General features: G+C 41.8%; 1 protein-coding gene across 3 annotated transcripts in view; it reads left to right on the top strand.

Annotated features, from left to right (window-relative positions):
- The window catches only part of dhx9 (DEAH (Asp-Glu-Ala-His) box helicase 9), a 74,572-nt gene that overhangs the window by 40,048 nt on the left and 13,082 nt on the right, over positions 1 to 21,442 (top strand). For all 3 annotated transcript variants that reach the window (XM_080195716.1, XM_080195715.1, XM_080195717.1), the window contains 8 exons: positions 201 to 392; positions 3,295 to 3,436; positions 8,566 to 8,648; positions 11,013 to 11,169; positions 14,097 to 14,200; positions 15,534 to 15,747; positions 18,111 to 18,205; positions 18,890 to 18,963. In XM_080195716.1, coding sequence (XP_080051842.1) covers positions 201 to 392; positions 3,295 to 3,436; positions 8,566 to 8,648; positions 11,013 to 11,169; positions 14,097 to 14,200; positions 15,534 to 15,747; positions 18,111 to 18,205; positions 18,890 to 18,963 — 1,061 coding nt within the window. The remainder of the gene's footprint in view (positions 1 to 200; positions 393 to 3,294; positions 3,437 to 8,565; positions 8,649 to 11,012; positions 11,170 to 14,096; positions 14,201 to 15,533; positions 15,748 to 18,110; positions 18,206 to 18,889; positions 18,964 to 21,442) is intronic.

The following is a 21,442-nucleotide window of genomic DNA, read 5'->3' as shown; positions in this document are numbered from 1 at the left end:
TGTGATGTTTTGCCACACTAAAGGTGCTCTATAAATGCTGGTTGTTGCTTCATCAGTAGGTTCTTGTTCTAAATTGTATCAGACTTTTGGGCCAGTGTGCCCTTGTGAGGGTGAAACAAGTTCAATAGCATGTCCTTTTTTAAGCTTGTGTTTTTAAATCAAAAGTTGAGTATTGACAATTGTGTTTTGTCTCACTACAGATACTGAATGAAAGAAGCCAGTTACCAGTCAAAAATTTTGAAAATGAAATCCTTAAATCAGTCAGCTGTAGTCCAGTAATCATTATTCGAGGCCAAACTGGGTGTGGTAAAACTACTCAAGTCCCTCAGTATATCCTGGATGACTACATTAGAAGTGGCAGAGGTTCTGAGTGTAACATTGTAGTCACACAGGTGCGTGAGAAATATTAGAACATAGAACATAGAACATAGAACACTACAGCACAAACAGGCCCTTCGGCCCACAAGTTGCGCCGACCACATCACCTACCAACCTACAGACCTATCTATAACCCTCAATCTCATTAAACCCCATATACTCATCCAGAAGTCTTTTAAAAGACCCCAGCGAGTTCGCCTCCACCACCACTGACGGCAGCCGATTCCATTCACTCACCACCCTCTGAGTGAAAAACTTACCCCTAACATCACTTCTGAACCTCCCTCCCCGCACCTTAAATCTGTGTCCTCTCGTAGCGACCATTTCAAACCGGGGAAATAGCCTCTGAGAGTCCACCCTATCTATTCCTCTCAACATTTTGTAAACTTCTATCAGGTCGCCTCTCAACCTTCGTCTCTCCAGGGAAAAGAGTCCCAGCTCCCTCAACCTAACTTCATAAGGCATGCCTCCCAGTCCAGGCAACATCCTTGTAAATCTCCTCTGCACCCTTTCAATAGCTTCTACATCTTTCCTATAGTGAGGCGACCAGAACTGCGCACAATACTCCAAATGAGGCCTGACAAGGGTCTTATAAAGTTCCAGCATTACCTCCCGACTCCTAAACTCAATCCCTCGATTAATGAAGGCCAGTACACCATACGCCTTCTTGACCACCTCCTCCACCTGCGAGGCCGATTTAAGAGTCCTGTGGACCCGGACCCCAAGATCCTTCTGCTCCTCAACACTACTCAGACTTCTGCCCTTAATAGTGTACTCGTTCATCCCGTTGGTTCTGCCAAAATGGACGACAACACATTTATCCGCGTTGAAGTCCATCTGCCACTTCTCCGCCCAGTCCTGCATCCTATCTATGTCCTGCTGCAACTTTTGCCATCCTTCCAGATCATCCACAACACCACCGACCTTCGTGTCATCAGCGAACTTACTTACCCATCCCTCCACTTCCTCATCCAGGTCATTTATGAAAATGACAAACAACAAGGGTCCCAGAACAGATCCTTGAGGCACTCCGCTGGTGACTGACCTCCATTCAGAAAAAGCCCCATCCACAACCACTCTCTGCCTTCTGCAGGCAAGCCAGTTCTGGATCCACAAGGCCAAAGGCCCTTGGATCCCATGCCCTCTCACCTTCTCAAGAAGTCTTGCATGGGGGACCTTATCAAACGCCTTGCTGAAGTCCATGTACACTACGTCCACGGCACTTCCTTCGTCAATGTGTTCAGTCACATTATCGAAGAACTCAACTAGGCTTGTAAGGCACGACCTGCCCTTGACAAATCCATGCTGACTATTCCTGATCATGTCAAACCTCTCCAAATGTTCGTAAATCTTGTCCCTCAGAAGCCTCTCCATCAGCTTACCAACCACTGAGGTCAGACTCACCGGTCGGTAATTTCCCGGGCTATCTCTGTTCCCTTTCTTAAAAATAGGAACTACATCCGCAATCCTCCAATCCTCTGGAACCTCTCCCGTCTCCATTGACGACGCAAAGATCATCGCCAGGGGCTCTGCAATCTCTTCCCTCGCCTCCCACAGTATCCTGGGGTACATCCCATCTGGTCCCGGCGACTTATCTACCTTGATAGAATTCAAAAGTTCCAACACATCCTCCTCCTTAATATTCACGTACTCAATCCTTTCCATCTGCTGCAAATCCATAACAAAATCTCCCAGATCGGCTTCCACCGTGAATACTGAGGCGAAGTACTCGTTAAGCACCTCCGCCATTTCTTCTGGTTCCACACAAACTTTTCCCCCCTCACCTTTTATCGGTCCTATCCCTTCTCTTCTTATCCTTTTACCTTTCACATATTTATAGAAGGCCTTGGGATTCTCCTTAATCTTACTCGCCAAGGTCTTCTCATGACCCCTTCTGGCTCTCCTAATTTCCCTTTTAAGTTCCCTCCTACAGTCCTTATACTCCTCAAGATCTTTAACATCTCCTAATTCCCTGAACCTCTTGTACACCTTCCTTTTCTTCCTGACTAGGTTCAACACATCCTTTGTGCACCACGGTTCCCTCGACCCACCAAACCCCCCTCGTCTCATCGGAACGTTGTCATTCAGAGCTCTAGACACACATTCCTTGAATATCTGCCACCTTCCTTCGGTACCTTTCCCTAAGAACGCCTCCTTCCAGTTTATTTGTCCAAGTAACTTCCTGACTTCTTCGTATCTCCCCTTACCCCAGACAAACGCCTTCCTAGCCTGAGAGTTGTATCTATGAGAAATATACTTATTCGCTTTATAGACCATCTCCAAAGGGATGAACCTGTCCATTTGATTCCAGATAATTGTGTAGTAGGTGGGTGATTCAACTTGGGTAGATAACGGGAAGATTGTGGTGCTGTCTGTTAGTAGCTGCAGTTTCAGACCTGATTAGAACCTCACCCAAGTCCTCTGGGTTCAGATAACTATAGAGTTCATTCTACGTTAGGCACGTAAAAATTGATGTGGTTTTGGAGACTCTTATAATTAAAACATTCTGATGCCAGAAAAATTACTCTTCCAAACCCACCACCTCCCAAAAAAACTCCCTTGTAAAGGAATGCCATTTTGATATCTTAGGTTACTCAAATCAACATAATGTGTGCAGGTGGTTCGTAGTTGACTGCTTGTAGAATAAGACTAAATTACTATTGCAGCCTACATTTCAAATTTAGATTTAATGAGTATTTTTGCGCATGCAGACATGTTAATGGATTTTTAATGTATTCAGTCAGATTGTTTTGGGTTTTCAAAATAATTAATACAGTGCATTTTTAAAATTCTGCAAGCTGGTTCGTAGCATATGTTGAAAGAATGCAAGTTGATGTTTTGGGCATTGAAACTTTCTGCTACTGGAAATTTATGTTTGCAAACCTATATTTAATTGCCTTTTGTATTATTTTCCAGCCTCGACGCATTAGTGCTGTGTCAGTTGCAGAACGTGTTGGTTGTGAACGTGGAGAAGAATTAGGCAAGAGTTGTGGTTACAGTGTTCGTTTTGAATCCATATTGCCAAGACCACATGGCAGCATAATGTTCTGTACTGTAGGTTAGTATTGCATTGCAAGATAGCTGTCTTGTAATAAAATTGTTTTGTCAGAAAATATAAAGCTAACAAGCAAATTTCAAAATTTTGTTTTGGTTTTGAGTAAAGAGCTGTTGAGACATTCTCATCTAAGTAAGGGATGGTTGGTATCTGGGGAAAATTAGAACGCAGTTGTACTTTTAAAAGATCCCATTGAAATTAAATGTTAAGCTGACTGAAGGGGTTCCTGAGCAACAATCACAGAATCATTCAGCACAGAAGAGACCCTTTGGCCTGTTGCGTTCACACCTGATGCATTAGAAACACCTGAATTCACACCTCATCCCATCTGCCAGCACTTTGCCCAGAGCCCTGAGTGTTACGATGTGCCAAGTGCTCATCCAGATACTTTTTAAAGGATGTGAGGCAATTCGTGTCTACCATCCTCCTAGGCAGCACATGCCAGACCGTCACCACCTTCTGGGTAGAAAAATTTTTCCTCACATTCTCTCTCTCTCTTCTCTCTCTCCCCCCCACCCCGCCCATTCCCTCTAGACCTTCAATCTATGTCTCCTTGTGACTGACTCTTCAACTAAGGGGAATAGCTGCTCTTTATCCACTCTGTCCATGTCTCTCATAATCGTGAAAAACCTCAATCAGGTCGCCCCTCAGTTGTGTCTGTTCTAATGAAAACAACCCAAGCCTATCGAAACTCTCCTAACCTAAATGTTCCATCCCAAACAGCATCCTGGTGAATCTCCTCTGCATCCCCTCCACAGCCATCACATCCTTTCAATAATGTGGCAAGTAGAACTGCACACATACTCTAGCTGTGGCCTCACCAATTCCAACATGATTTCTCTGCTTTTGTAATCTGTGCCTTGATTGATAAAGATAGGTGTCCCATATGCTTTTCTTCAGCAATCTACTAACATACCCTTCCTTCAAAGACCTGCGGTCAAATATGCCAAGGTCCCTTTGTTCCACAGAGCTTCCTCTATCCTACCATTCCAGAGTATCCTACCATTCATGTCAAATTCTTCGAAAGTGTGTTGCCTCACACTTTTCAGGGTTAAATTCCATCTGCCACTTATTTGCTCCTTTGACCATTTTGTCTATTTCTTCTTGTAGCCCAAGATAATCCGTCTCACTTAACTACCCATCCAATAATGTCCGGCCCTTTTCCCTTTGTGGGTTACTTTGCTTTGTATCAGAGAGTCTGCAGGCTACATATAAGATTAATTTTCATAGATTTAAAGGGGTGGGTAGTGCCGAGACAAGCCAGGGAAACTCAGACAGAAAACAGGTTTGGGGGAGTCATGATGGAGGGTCAAAATTATTGAATTACTTGTTGAATCCAGAGGACTGTAACATGCCTAACTGGAGGGTGAGGTGGTTTTCTGGTTTACATTGGGCTTCACTGGAGCATCACAGAAAGGACAGACTTAGGCATGAGGACAAAGTGCTAAGTTGAAATTGTAAGTGACCGGAAGGTTGAGGTCATGCTTGTGGACAAAGTGAAGATGTTTTGCAAAGTAGTCACCAGTCTCCGCAACGTAGAGAAGACTGCATAGGGAGCAGTGAATACAGCAGACCCAGTTGAAGGAGATGCAAGTGAAATTCAGTTTTAACCTGAAAGGAGTGTTTAAGCTCTAGAACAGTGAGAAGGGAGGAGGTAAAGGAGCAAATGTTGCAGCTTCTGCAATGGCATGGGAAAGGGATGAAGGGTTGGGTGCAATGGAGGAGTGGACATATGTCAAGGAGGGAGTGGTACTGGTGGAATGCTGATAATGGGAGAAGATGTGTAATTGATGACATCATGCAGGAAATGGCAGAGGATGATCCTTTGAGTATAACTGTGGAGTTGAAAGTGAGAGCAGAAGGGACTCTGTCACGGTTCTGGAGGTGGGTAGGGGAAGCGGTGAGGGCAGAGGTGTGGGAGATGAGTTGAACACAGTTGTGTTTAACTCATTGGTGGGGAGGAAACCTCTATTGAGGAAAAAGGAAAACAAGACTGAAGCACTGTTTTCGAAGGTGGCATCATCAGAACAGATGCAGTGGAGAAAAAGAAACTGAAAGATTGGGATGCAGTCCTTACAAGGAGTGGGGTGTGAGGAGCTGTTGTTGAGGTAGTTGTGGGAGTCAGTAGTTTTGTAATGAATATTGATGGTCAGTCTATCACTAGAAGTAGAGACAGAGTGGGGTCAAGAAAGGAGAGTGACGAAGATAGATCATGTGAAGGCTTGAGAGGGGTGGAAAATTGGAAGCAAATTCAATTGTTTTTTCCAGGTCTAGATGAAAGCATGAAGTGACACCGATTTATAGTCATCGATGTAGTGGAGAAAGAGTTGTGGGGAAGGACCGGAGTAAGACTGGAACAAGGGATGTTTCATATCCTCCATGAAATCCAGGCAAAAGACAATGCCCATGCGAGTACCCATTGCCACACTTTGTATTTGCAGGAAGTGAAATAAGTTAAAGGATTAATTTTTAAGTGAGAGAATGAGCTCGCCTAGGCAGAGGAGAGTAATGATGGATGGGGATTGTTCAGATCACTGCTTGAGGAAGAAGTGGAAAGCCCTTGGAACCTCCTGAAGTGGGGTGGAAATGTAGAAGAATTGGAAGTCCATTGTGAAGTGGCAGTGATTGGGGCAAGAAGTGGAAATTATTGATGTGACGTACGGCATCAGAGGAATCACAAATGCAGAAGAGACTGGACAAGGGACAATGAAAATTGAGTCAAGATAGGGAAAGAAAGAGTGACCAGAAACAGGCTGATATGATGAGCCTTCCTGGGCAGCCCTTGTTGTGGCCTTTGAGAACCAAGAAGGAGTGAACTGTGTAGGGTTGGAGGACCAAGAGGTTGGCAGCTGTGGAGGGAAGATTTCCAGAGGTGTTGAGGTCGGTGACAGTCCTGGAAACAATGGCTTCGTGTTCAGTGGTGGGGCCATGGTCCAATGGGAGGTAGGAGGAAATGTCAAAGTTGGCTCAGCCTCTGCATGGTAAAGGTCAGTCTGCCAGACAATACAAGCAACACCAGTACCCTTGTCAGCAAGTTTGATAACCCAGTCAGGATTGGACTTGAGAAAATGGAGTGTAGCAAGTTCAGAAGGAGTCACATTGTCGTGGGTACGAAAAATTGAGCCAGTCAAGGCTGCTCCACCAGTTCTCAATGAAAAGATCGAAGACTGGTCGGAGGTTAGAGGGAGAAGACTGGAGGCTGATGAAAAAGTCCATTGAATCAGGTACGTTCTCCCGCCCAAAGAAGTGAGCATGGAAGTGAAGGCAACAAGAAGAGTTCAGCGTAGTGCCAACCTGCAGCTCATCAGGTAAGGGTGTAACGAGATAAAGTGGAGTCCTTTGCTGAGTACTGAATGTTTGACATCAGAGAGGAGAAGGTCAGAGGTCATTATGAATACATAGCAAGGACTGAGATTGGAAGAAGGATAGGATCAGAAGGACGAGAAAAGTGTGGAGGTGTTGGATCGACATTGGGATCAGTAAGTCGCTGGAGCTTGCATTCTTTAATACCTGAAAGAAAGAGAGCTTTTTGTTCGTGTTGGGTGATGTGAAGAATGAAATGAAATTAGTGATAAGTATGACTTTGGGTGCTGCTGGTGGCATATGGTACTGTGTAGATCTCCAAATGCAGTGAGAATAGCAGTCTGAGGAGCATTGTATGTCATGGAGATATCTGTAATCCTAGGTGGATTCAAATCATGAAGGATGGAACTTCAGTTGAAATCCACATGAGGTGACTGCCCATGTGCCCACTGTTAGTCCTCAGCCTGATGCACTGCTCCAGTGAAGCAAAGTGGGAGAGCAACACCTTATCTTCCAATTGGGCATGTTACAGCCCACTGAACTAAATGTTTGAATTCTACACACACCCCCTCCCCTGCCTCAGTTTCTCTGGCTTGTTCCAATGCTACTCACCCCTCCCCCACATGGTCACTATTCCTTGTTCTTCCGCTTTGCCCCCACTGAGCACTGAACTGACCTTTGTTTTCCTATTAAACATCCTGCTATCCTACCTTTGTCACTATTGTCACTTTTCAGTTCCCAGTGGCACCATTAACAGCCCCTTTGTTTCATGTCTATGACACCATTAACAATCTATCTTTAGTTCCAGTCTATCATTGACTTCCCATTCTGACCCACCCCCTCCCCCGTACATAATTAATCATATCTTTTTAATCACTTTTCAGTTCTATAGAAGGGTCAGATGGACTCAAAATGTTAACTGTTTCTCTCTCCATGGATGCTGCCAGACCTATGGAACTTCTTAGGGTCCTACCATTCAAAATGCTCACACCTATCTGTAAACTCCACTTGCCATTTCTCGACCCATTTCAAAATCCTGCTGCAATTTTTGATGACCACCATCGCTGTCTACAATACCACCTATTTTAGTGTCATCTGCAAACTTACTGATCATGCCTTGTACATTCTCATAAATTGTTGATATAGATAATAAACAGCAATGGGCCCAGCACTGATCCCTGAGGCATACCACTAGTCACAGGCCTCCAGTCTGACAAGCATCCTTCCACCATTACGCTCTGCTTCCTACCATCAAGCCAATTGTATATCAAGTTTGCCAGTTCTCCCTGGAGTTAGTCCAGTATTTTCTGTTTTTATTTCCCATTTGACTTGCTGAGAATCCAATTCAGGATATTTTGCTTTTGAAAGTGGAGTGTTTTATCGCCTGGAACAAAAATGAGGAAATTTGATCAATACAGCAAGTGGTTAGATCTCAAATGCATTTTCCTGAGTGTGTAGTGGAGGCAAATTCAATGATGGCTTTCAAAACATAAGTGGATCAATATTTGAAGAGGGAAAAAAAAATCAGGATTATAGGGAGAGTGGGATTGGGTGAGTTGCTCTTCCAGACACAACAGGTTGTATGGTCTCACCATTCTCTGATTCTGTGGTAGGATTTTGAAAATTAATAGAAGGCTAGTGTGAGTACAGAGAAAGCTGCCTGTATATATATTACAGAAATTCTCAGCAGAGCCTGTGTAGGTTGCAAAAATGATGTCTCATCTTTTAGTAGACCAGGAGTGACCTGATGCAATCTACCTGAAAGCTTGACATAAATGTCAAATAGATTTCTTTGTACTTAATGAAATTGATGATTGTTGTTAACTTAGGTGTACTGCTAAGGAAATTAGAAGCTGGCCTTCGTGGTATAAGCCATGTAATAGTGGATGAAATCCATGAGAGGGACATTAATGTGAGTATTTGCACATTTTTTGCTTCCAGTTGGACATCCAATGTATCTGTCCTCCACTTTAATGTTCTTTTCTGTCATTTCAATTTTTTTGATGGGGATTTCTTTTCCTGTCAGTTGTCTTACATTCTATATGCTGTAGACACCATCCCCAGTCAGGGAAGTATGCCTCTGCAGACATCAAGTCCATTTGTTTTTGCATCGTTCTACAGAATTGGCAAAAATAGCATTCTGTGTTGGCTACAGATTCCAATTCAGAAGGCCCAGATTTTTGCAAGCTCCTGCACATATTTAATGGCAATCCCTTTGTCAAGGTCTCATTCTGTGTAAAATCTACAGCAAGTCCCAGAAGTTAACGGTGCAGCAGTGTTTCAACCATTTTTTCCAGATTATCAGCCAGAATCTTAGCTGAGCAAAGCCACACATGAGACACTGCTTTATTGTGTTGTATGCTAATACCTGTCCTATATTGTTTGGGATAAATTATCCCCATGTCCAGAACAAAACTTCAATTCATGTCAGCATTATTCTTAGACTCATAGAATCAATGGCATGGAGACAGGCCCTTTGGCCCAAAGTGGTCCATGCCAACCAAAATGCCCATCTAAGCTAACCCCACTTGCCTGCATTTGGCCAATATCCCTGTAAACCTTTCCTATCCATGTATGCAAATGCATTTTAAATGCTGTCCATGTCCCTGCCTCAACCACTCCTGTGGCAGCTCATTCCACAAACGTTCTCAGGTTCCCATTAATTCTTTCCCCTCTTAATTTAAACCTATGCCCTTTAGTTCTCAATTCCTCAACCCTAGGAAAAGTTTGAGTGCATTCACCCTATCCATGCCACTCATGATCTTATACACCTTTTTAAGATCACTCCTCAGTCTCCTACGCTCCAAAGAAAAAAGTCCTAGCCTGTCTAATCTTCCTGTAGTTCAGTCCCAACAATATCCTTGTAAACCTCTTCTGCACTCTCCAGTTTAATAATATTTTTCCTATAGCAAGATGACCAAAACTAAGGCCATCCAAGTGCAATCTCACCAACATCCTGTAGGACTGCAACATAACTACCCAACTTCTGTACTCAGTGCCCTGACTGATGAAGGCCAGCATGTCAAAAGCTGCCTTCACTGTGACTCCACCTTTAGAGAACCATGCACCTGAACTCCAAGGACCCTTTGTTCCATGGTACTTCTTAGGGTCCTACCATTCAAAATGCTCACACCTATCTGTATTGAACTCCACTCGCCATTTCTCGACCCATTTCCCCAGCTGATCAAAATCCTGCTGCAATTTTTGATGACCACCATCGCTGTCTACAATACCACCTATTTTAGTGTCATCTGCAAACTTACTGATCATGCCTTGTACATTCTCATAAATTGTTGATATAGATAATAAACAGCAATGGGCCCAGCACTGATCCCTGAGGCATACCACTAGTCACAGGCCTCCAGTCTGACAAGCATCCTTCCACCATTACGCTCTGCTTCCTACCATCAAGTCAATTGTATATCAAGTTTGCCAGTCTCCCTGGATTCTATATGATCTAACCTTCCAAAGCAGCTTTTGTGGAACTGAAGTCTACATAGACTGCATCCACACCCTGCCCTCATCAGCCTTCCTGGTCTTATTTTCTTCATTTGACTGAGAATATTGCTGTAGAATATGTTTGCTGGTGCTACTGGGGAGGGTTTAAACTAGAGCGATTGAAACCAAAGTGAAACATCAGCAAGAAAAAGCAAGCTGCACAAAAGATTTGCAGAGACTGATAGCACTATGTCAGAAATTGTGTAGTATTAGGTGGGATGAGAGTAAGATGGAATGCAATCAAGTCTGTTAGCTTTAAGATGCATGTTATGTGAATAATCAGAATTTGCAGACATTCAGTTATTCACCACTTTTCATTGACCATTGTTAGTGTAGATGTTTGGTTATTTAACACAAGGCACCTTTGACAAAGTGAAAAGGCTGCAAATTAGATGTGTTAAATTGAAAAAAGGGGGACAAAAAGTCATTATCCTTTTAGCACAGAAGCAGGCTATTTGGCCCACTGAGTCCCTGTTGTCTCTCTGGAGCAATCCTTTTCTTTGACTGAGATATCTTTGTAAAAGTAATTAATTGAATAAACTATGCCACATTAATTTGCTATGAATTACTGCTGGTATTTCTCTTCACATTTCAAAATGATGACCACCCACACCAGTAGCTGACATTTTTATACTTGCGTATTATTTGGAAAGATATTTAGAGGCTGCCAAGGTGGACTTATATGCCATAAGGTAGCCATCGCTTTTTTTCCCCAAATGTGAACTCCTGTGTAGTGAACTGCTTTCATTGGATCCCAAACTTCTTAAATCTCTTTCAGACGGATTTTCTCCTTGTGGTTTTGCGGGATGTTGTTCAAACTTATCCTGATATCCGTGTCATTCTCATGTCTGCCACTATTGACACCACCATGTTCAGAGAGTATTACTTTAACTGTCCAATAATTGAAGTATTTGGAAGAACGTTTCCTGTTCAAGGTACGTAAAACCTGGTGGAATGCATTGTACATGAGCTGCAAATTAAGGATTATACTTAATGTATAGTTACTTATTTTGTAACTTGAGGTTATGTATAATTTAAGTTATACATACTTGTATCACTTTTTGATTAGTTGTTTGTGTAAATTTAATCACTGAAGAATTTTATTGGAATAGGTTTTAGGCAGCATCATTCACCAAGCTAATTTGAGGTTATCTATACACTAAAGACATATCAATCCTCGTACAGTTGGACTGTCTTTTAAGATGGGTGGTTAGCAAGAATAATTGATCTATTACTGTCATAGTCATTTTGATGCTTCAACATACAAGTCTAATCAAAATAAGTTATTAAAAATCACACTTTGATATACTGTAAAAACTAGACATTCTAGAGAAAGAGGTTTAGTTGTAGCAACAGGGGTGCTTCAGTGCTGAAAGTGTTTTATGAAATAGTTGCTTTTTTTAAAAAAATGACTACCAAATTGTTTTCAAATTTTATTGTCGTATTTGTTTTAATGCTGTATGCAAGAGGTATAGAAAATAATATAAATATTTGATGAAATCGTAAGAAAATAAGAACATAAGAAATAGGAGCAGGAGTGGGCCATCTCTCTCTTTGAGCCTGCCCCGCCATTCAATAAGATCATGGCTGATCTGTCGTATCTCAGTTCCACATTCCCGCCCTCTCCCCATAACCCTTAATCCCCTTGTCTATCAAAAACCTATCAACCCGCGTCTTAAATATATTTAGCGAGGCAGCCTCCACCACTTCAACGGGCAGAGAATTCCAGAGATTCACCACCCTTTGAGTGAAGAAGTTCCTCCTCTGTTCTAAACCGCCCCCCCTTTATCTTGAGGCTGTGCCCTCTAGTCCTACTGTCCTTTCTGAGTGGGAAGAGCCTCTCCACCTCTATCCTATCCATCCCATTCATCATCTTATACGTCTCAATGAGATCTCCCCTCATTCTTCTAAACTCTAACGAGTACAAGCCTAGTTTATTCAGCCTCTCCTCATAGTTCAACCCCCTCAACTCCGGTATCAGCCTAGTAAACCTCCTTTTCACTCCCTCCAAGGCCAGAATACCCTTGCGTAAGTGCAGCAACCAAAACTGCACGCAGTACTCCAGCTGCGGCCTCACCAGTGCCCTGTACAGTTGCAGCAAGACCTCCCTACTTTTATATTCAATCCCCCTCGCTATGAAGGCCAGCATCCCATTAGCCTTCCTGACCACCTGCTGCACCTGCAGGCTGGGTTTTTGCGACTCATGCACAAGGACCCCAAGGTCCCTCTGCACCGTCGTATGCTACAGTTTTTTGCCATGTAAGTAATAGTCCTTCCTACCATTATTCCTACCAAAGTGGACAACTTCACACTTGCCAACATTAAATTCCATTTGCCAGTTACTGGCCCATTCGCCCAGCCTATCTAGATCCTTCTGCAGACTCTCCACACCCTCCGCACAATTTGCCGTTCCACCAATCTTGGTGTCATCAGCAAATTTCGACACCGTACACTTGGTTCCCTCCTCCAGATCATCTATATAAATGGTAAATAGCTGAGGCCCCAGCACCGACCCCTGAGGCACTCCACTAGTCACCAACCGCCAATCCGAATAGCACCCATTGACCCCCACTCTCTGCCTCCTATTTGACAGCCAATCCCCTATCCACGCTAACACCCTACCCCCAACTCCATGCCCCCTGACCTTCTGTAATAACGTCTTGTGCGGCACCTTATCAAACACCTTCTGAAAATCCAGAAAGACCACATCCACCGGCTCTCCTCCATCCACCGCCCTAGACACGTCCTCATAGAACTCCAATAAATTCGTCAGACATGACTTCCCCTTAACGAAACCGTGCTGCGTCTGCTCTATCAAACAATTCTCCTCAAGATGCCTTGCTATTTTCTCCTTGATCACGGATTCTAACATTTTACCTACAACAGACGTTAAACTAACCGGCCTATAATTCCCTGCCTTTTGCCTGCCACCCTTCTTAAACAACGGCGTAACATTAGCCGTTTTCCAATCTTCCGGCACTTCCCCGGAATCCAGCGAGGTTTGGAAAATAATCACCAAGGCATCCACTATCACCTCCGCCATTTCTTTCAGAACCCTTGGATGCATTCCATCCGGTCCTGGGGACTTGTCCACAATCAGTCCTTCCAGTCTTTCGAGCACTGCCTCTCTAGTAACAATAATGTCATTCAGGCCCTCCAGTCCTACCACCTTTCCATCTCTAACACCCGGCAAATTATTCACGTCCTCCTCCGTGAAGACCGAAACAAAAAAGTTATTCGAGGCCTCAGCCATTCCCCCATCCCCTACCACTAAGTCCCCCCTCTCATCCTCTAAGGGTCCAACGTTCACCCTAGTTAGCCTCTTCCTTTTTATATATTTATAAAAACTCTTACTATCCTTTTTTATATTAAGCGCTAGCCCAGCTTCATAGTTTATCCTACCCTTCTTTGTCAACTTCTTTGTCATTCTTTGTTGACATTTAAACCTCTCCCAACCCTCTTCTCGCCCACTACTCTTAGCTACTCTAAACGCACCCGCTTTTAATTTAATACTTTCGTTTACCTCCTTCGTTATCCACGGCTGATTATCTCTCCTCCTACGATCCTTTTTAACCATCGGAATAAATTTCTGCTGAGCACCAAGAAAGATCTCCTTAAAGATCCTCCACTGTTCCTCAGCAGACCTACCTTCCAATGCGCTCCCCTAGTGGAATATGATCCCCAGAACTTTGAAAAATTTTCAAGAAATTTCTGAATTTTATGTCAGGCAGCGTAAACCAATGGCAATTGCTGTAGATTGTCACCATTGTTAAAAAGTGTCCTGCCTTTTTAGATTTCATATTCATGTTACTAACTGCCTTGATGATTTTCATGCTTTAAATACCTTTGCTGATTATTTCAGAATATTTCTTAGAAGATTGCATACAGATGACTCGTTTTGTTCCTCCTCCAAGAGACAAGAAAAAGAAAGATAAAGATGAGGATGGTGGTGGAGATGATGAGGAGGTATAAAAAGAACTGAGTTCTGATTGGGATCTTTTAACTGTTCAAATTTTCTTAACTTGTGCTTTTATAGCATATGTAAATTACTATTACTATTCTAGTGGGAGAGCCCTGTAATTCCTCTCCATACACCAGCTTGGCTGTCACACTAATCCTTGTAGTAAAAAGTCTGACAACACCAGGTTTTAGTCCAACCTATTTATTTGATAATATACTCACAAGCTTTCGAGGGGACTGCCTCTGGAAAGAGGCAGTCCCCTCGAAAGCTTGTGAGTATATTATCAAATAAATAGGTTGGACTAAAACCTGGTGTTGTCAGACTTTTTACTGTGTTTACGCCAGTCCAACGCCGGCATACCCACATCAACACTAATCCTCCACAGAGGACCTATTGTACTGAGCAGATGTAGTACATTTACTGCTGTCCCAGCTATGATCAGGTCAGCATAGATCAATGAACAAACATAGGAACTTATATCTGCATGCCTCAGTTAATCACTGGAAAAACAAAGCCTTCATGGAATCCACCTTGCAGTTTTAGTGGAAGAAGTTTTAGTGTACATTATATCCAGAGTCACATTTGCTTGTCTCACCTCCAACTGGCAGTTGCACAAAAGTGGCACTTTTTTTTAATGAGGAGTAACAAAATGCAATAGATATTGTTATTAAACTTTCTGTTGGCAGTGTGCAATTATTCTTGATGCTTTGAATCCTGCACTCTTTATTCAATCTGACAAACCTGAAATTCACGCAAACTCTACATCTTTCAATCCAGGATCTTATTTGAAACATTGCACTGGAGGTTTGAATTTGTTATTGCCTAAAGATCTAAATTTGAAGTTGAAAAATGTAATCAAATGAGAAAGAAATATATTTAATATAATTATGCAAAGAAATAGAGCAATTTATGCTTTTCTTGGAGTTGCAGGTAGCAGCTTGGATCTCTGGGCAACAAGGTGGCACATTAATTAGCACTGTTGCCTCATGGCACCAAGGACCCAGGCTCGATTCCCAACTTGGGTCACTGTGCGGAATCTGCATATTCTCCCCATACCTGTGTGAGTTTCCTCCGGGTGATCCAGTTTCCTCCCACTGTCTGAAAGGTGTGCTGGTTAGGTGCATTGGCCATGTTAAACTCTCCCTCAATATACCCAAACAGGCGCCAAGTGTGACGATTAGGGCATTTTTACAGTAACTTCATTGCAGTGTTAATGTAAGCTTATTTGTGACACCAGCAAATAAATAAAATGGATATTGGTTGTGTTTGAAATAATGTCAGTTTATTGATGTTGCAGTTGAGTTTTTTGAATTTAATGAAGAATCTCTACCTTACTAGGTGAACTGTAACAATATCTGTGGTGATGACTATGGGCCAGAAACCAAACGTGCTATGGCTCAAATGAGTGAAAAAGAGACCCCTTTTGAACTGATAGAAGCTTTACTTAAGTACATTGAAACACTGGATGTAGATGGGGCAGTTCTTGTTTTCTTACCAGGCTGGAACTTGATTTTTGCAATGCAAAGACATCTGGAAACAAACCCATATTTTGGTATGTATTTGCCTTATTTTATTGTACTTTTTTTTTCGAGTGTGTATGTTGACATCTTGAAATTGCTCATTATGACCCATGAACTTAATAGTCTTTTTGTGCTATTAGTTCTTGGTTTGTCAATTTACTAAGTAGGAGGAAGGAGTTGTTGACTTAAACTTTTGTTTCCCTTCAATGGATCATGCAAAATACTTAAGATTTGCTTCCAAGCTTCTACCACTGAATCACGAAGAAGAATATGAGAAAGGCTTAAGGACAAGATTGCTTCTGCTATTTTCCCAATTACCCTAGCAAGCCTCATTTTTCAAAGTTATTTATATTTTACTTCTGTTTTTCTTGAAATTTCTTCTTCCATTCCGCCATCTTATTTCTCAATTCCCAATTTCATGCTTTTGCATAACTATATGGGTGCTGGTGCGCAGGCACACACATTATTCAAGATAGATAATGGTTAGGAGCAGGAACTCTGGGTGATTTTCACCTCCCTAAATCCAAGGGCATTGCAACCAATTTTAGCATCTTCATCGGGATTCTGTGCAGGATCAGATAACTCGAGGAACTGTGGTCAAAGGCTAGGATATTCCTGGTCTCCATGGCTCAGTTATTCACCGTGTGAATTCACTTAGCCGTTTGGCAGTGGTAAATATTTTTCAATGTCTGAACAAAGGTCACTTGTATTTGCCAAATCTGGATCATATTAGGGACCAGAGCAGAAACTCCAAGGTATATTGTGAAGTTAGCCTACATTCCCAACTGTTTTTGATTTTGGCATTAGTGTGAGCATAATGTATTTCACTCCGGGTGTGATTCTATTGACCCATTAGGAAGTCTTTATTAAACCAACCGTTATTTAACAATGCAGTTTAAATAACAGAAAGAATTAGCATAACTTCTGCCAACTGAAATACTTGAAAACAAGGTATAAATCTTAATTGTTAGCTATCTCTATTCATTCCAATTTAAGCAATATTCATCACAGATGTAAACTCGTCTTCAGAATCAGTTAGCAAACACACATAGGCTTACGTGAGTTGTTAGTCTTCCAGCTTGTTAACACCTCTGGACAGAGATACAGAGGGACACATGTCTTCTGACTCTCAAATAGCAACCTCCACAGGAAAACCTGTTTTCATACAGCAGAACTCCGGAATGAGTGAGGGAGAAAATGTCTCTTGCCTTCTGGAGTGTTATATCTATTTTCTAGTAGGTCCCCAGAGTTCAATTTCCAGAAAGAAAGAAGAGGTGCTGCCCTGTTCAAAACCAAATAGCAACTGCCTGTTTTTTTTTGCCTTATTTTCTTGTCAATCAAACACTACCCTAAAAACCCCAGGGACAACCTTAACGTAACAAAACTGCATTACCCCAGATTTAAAAAAAAAACTTCAATAATTAGGAACAATTAACCTGCTGCAGTATCAGCAGCTGGTGTGCCAGATGTAGACAATTTGGCATTGTTAAACAGAGTTGGCTTACAAACGCAACCTTTAGAAGAAGCATGACATGCACACATTTCTTAAAGGCACTGTATCGTCACAATCACGGGAAGTGAAATGGCGATGCTCTGATTCAGTGTGGCACCTAATCCCTGATTTTTAATCAGATCCTTTGCGTGAAGCAGTGAATGAGACTGATCATTTTTATCAGTGGCAATCCACAAATGATCTCTTAATGATTTTCACAACTTGAGTTTTAAACACAGCATAGAAGGAGAACAGTCAGGCCATTGTGCCTGTGCCTGTTCTTTTCTAATAGCATAACTACTACATCATTGATCTATTTTTCACAAGTAATTCATGTGAAAATTACAAGACATTAATCATTTTTTATTTTAATTATATTGTAGTTATGTAGAGATATGATTGGCGCAACTTGTGAGCTGAAGGGCCTGTTTGTGCTGTAATTTTTTTTCCTATATTCTGGAGAGCTCAAAATCTTGAGGGGTGTGAAACACAGGTGGAAGCGCTGTCACATTCTTTTCCTCAATAGCTTTCAGTACTGACTACTCTGATTAACTCACTAATATGGTTGAGAATTTTTCTATGTTAAATCATAATGTTTGAACTATGCAAGTTTAAAGTCTATGCAGAAAACTTGAGTATAGAATAATTTAAAAGAAATGACTGCTTAATAAATTGAAACTGTGAACCAAGTAAGTTTCCATTGCTTGACTTTTAGTCCTCAGATATTGCATGCACCTTTAATGTTGTTAAACTAATTTTTTTAAGCTAACACAGCTTTAACATACTTTAAAAGACTTAGAATCACCAGATTTGTTTTCAGTATTACTGATTTATAAGCCATTTCCTTTTATAATGCCAGTACAGTTTATGGTACAATAAATGTTAAAACCCTCTACTTAACAGGAAGCCACAGATACAGAATTTTGCCGTTACATTCGCAGATTCCAAGGGAAGAACAACGCAGAGTGTTTGATCCTGTGCCATCAGGAGTCAGAAAGGTAAGATAAATTATTATTTTGAGCCAAATGTGCATTTAACATGCAAGTAATGTTACTCGGCCCTTAACCAGTTGGTAGTATAAATAGTATTTTGACTCCAGTGGTAAAATATGAAGCTCGATGCTGTAGTTTTACAATGGTAGGGGTGAGAAACATAAAGTCTCCTGGCAATTTGATTGTGGAAATTTTTTTTAATATTGATTAAAATTGAGGTAGTGGCATCTCATGGGTGCAATGATATGTGGCACACAAATATCTTTTCTTAAATTACTATTGACAAAGAATTACGTTTTAGCAAATTAACTTTAAAATATCAAGAAGGATGGTTTGCATCCTGGATGTTGATCTTAGCCACTTAAAATTCAGGAAAAATACAGATGTTTGAGACATGGGAAATACTTCTGCACCTCTGCCTCCTACTGCCCCAACACAATCCTTGATTAAGTTCTTTTTGGGAACGGTAGGAGAGATGATTGAAAGACTTGTCTTCTACTTGAGACAATGCAATTTTACGTCCAACCTGTAGTAAATGATCAGCTTTTGAGATCTATAAAATAGATGACATTTTTGACATCCTGAGAAGTGTTGAACTGTTCTATGATTAGGACAATGCATTGAGTTTATGAAGTTGTGAGCAGTGCACTTTGTTTTAATTATATATGCTGTATGCTTTACTACCTCCAGGTTATTTTGGCCACAAACATTGCAGAAACAAGTATCACCATTAATGACGTGGTTTATGTCATTGATTCGTGCAAGTGAGTGAGCAGCTTTGCATTTTGAATTTTGAGGAGATTATGGTTTGTACATGTTAACTGGCATCAATATGTGTATTGTGTTCAGGATGATCCAAAGTACTTCACAGCCAATCTTTGAAGTGTAGTAATTGTTAATTGAGAGGTGAGTACACCACCCAGTGTATTACTGTCACTTCCCACGATCAAAAATGAGATAATGACCAGTTAATCTGTTTCTATGGTTTTGGTTGAAAGTGTGTCCCAACAGGGCAATGTGGCAAGTCTAGTGCGTGTTTGAAGAGAGTCTTCTGCTTTTGAGTTTGTGCTAAAAATAGTCCCAAATGAATGGGCGTGGGGAACAGTGGGAGGGACTTGGGTTTCTATTGATCAACCTCGTTGGGCAGCCCCTGACTAGTACGTTGCTATCCTGCCACAGTCCATCTGCTGCAATGGGTGTTTGAGCTTGGAGCTCTATCCGCAGAAAGCACAGGAGAGAAACTTTCTGTGATTAGAGGAGCAACTACCTACAAAATCTGTCACTTCCACTTGGTGTATTTTGAATTTTAATTGGCAGGCTAAATGGAAACCTTTGACAGTCTGGACTCTGGCTCACAGCAACATATGTAAGACAAGAACAAAGATGACCACAATGATCGAAACAACTGCGGAGGCATCTCTCTGCTGAGTATCATGAGGAAAGTATTTGCCTACATTGACCTAGTCAGACTGCAGATCCTGGCTGAATGCATCTACCCCAAATTTCAATATGACATTGAAGCTGGGATATCTACAGTTGACGTGGTATTCGCATTCCAACAGTTGCAAGAGAAATGCTGCGAACAAAGGAGACCATTATATATTACCTTCATCAATCTCACCAAGGCATTCAACCATATGAGCAGAGGTGGTCTATTTGCTACTGGAAAAAATTGGCTTAATGTGATCTCCTCTTCCCATGGCAACTAGATGGGTAGGGTCAGTGATGAGAGAGCAACATTGTACCCCTTTGTTATCTGTAATGGGGTCAAACAGGTTTGTGTTGTGGTGCTGACATACTTTGGCATATTCTTTCTTCCTGGCATATGCCCCAGGTCATTTACAGAGAGTTAGTTGCTTAGTGCCACATGAGCATTCTATATTGAGGAACTACTTCAGCAGCAAATGGACAGACTCTCATTCTTGTAACGAGTTTGCTTTGACTGTCAGCATCAGGAAGGTGAATGTCATGGTCCAGGATGTTGCCATACTACCAGCATTAACAATGTTGGACGTTGCTAATAGCTTCACAATCACCAGCATTCAGTCACTTAATGGTGAAATAAACTTGTGCATTTCAAAAGCTACAGTTATGTAATGTCCAAGCTAAAGAGGAGAGTGTGGAGTAACGGCAACGTGATCTTCCTATGTAATGATGCTGCAGTCAACCCAAAAAGACATTCTGCCTGCCATACATTTGAGCATCATCAAGTATGAATATCAGTGCTGGTGCAATCCTGACTGAGCTAAAAGCTGCATTAACAATCAGTTTAAGATAATCAATTAGATAGAGGTTTATAAAATGCTGAGAGGAATAGATAGGGTGGATTCTCAGAGGCTATTTCCCCGGGTTGAAATGGTCGCTACGAGAGGACACAGATTTAAGGTGCGGGGAGGCAAGTACAGAAGTGATGTTAGGGGTAAGTTTTTCACTCAGGGTGGTGAGTGAATGGAATCGGTTGCCGTCAGTGGTGGTGGAGGCGAACTCGCTGGGGTCTTTTAAAAGACTTCTGGATGAGTATATGGGATTTAATGGGATTGGGGGTTATAGATAGGTCTATGGATTGGTAGGTATTGATGTGATCGGCGCAACTTGTGGGCCGAAGGGCCTGTTTGTGCTGTAGTGTTCTATGTTCTATAATAACGCAGGAAACGCGACTTGAAAGGAACATCATTTATTATTATTAATAAATCCACAACCATGATGGGCACACACTAATCCCTGTCTGGTACTGCAGTTCAGCAGGTTCAGTCCTGGGCCTAACTTATAAAAGACTTTGGTAATGAGTTCCAGCTAGGTAAGCTACTGCCTGTTACCAGGAGAACTTGTACTCAAAAAACCCCACAGGGAGACCAATCGGTGATTCCCCATGGGCCTCGTGAGGGTTATCCTATCAGCCAAGCATATAACATAGCCTCATTTACTTTAGCAAGAAGTGCAGTTAACAGTCACCTATTCTCTGAAAACAGAAGGAATGAATTCAAGACTTGTGCTTTTTTTATTGAATAACTTGGGTACATGGACTGTCTATAGTTTTCCCCTTTTTTTACCATGGCAATGTCTTGGCCAATCAGAGTTGATTTGTTGACCAGTTGGCACCCTTACCTTCTGTAATATAAATTATTGTGATCATTTGAAATTTGGCATTTTTCATTTGTCCTGTGGAGTGTTAAATGAAGAGCTTCAGCATTTTGTATCTTTTTCAGCAAATTCAAGTTTTGTATTACCAAGTGGCTATTCAAT

This window comes from Carcharhinus amblyrhynchos, chromosome 9 (genome assembly GCF_965287045.1).
Source record: "Carcharhinus amblyrhynchos chromosome 9, sCarAmb.v2.hapA, whole genome shotgun sequence".
NCBI lineage: Eukaryota > Metazoa > Chordata > Chondrichthyes > Carcharhiniformes > Carcharhinidae > Carcharhinus > Carcharhinus amblyrhynchos.
The sequence above is the reverse complement of the archived record's forward strand: the minus strand, read 5'-3'. Positions and strand labels throughout refer to the sequence as shown.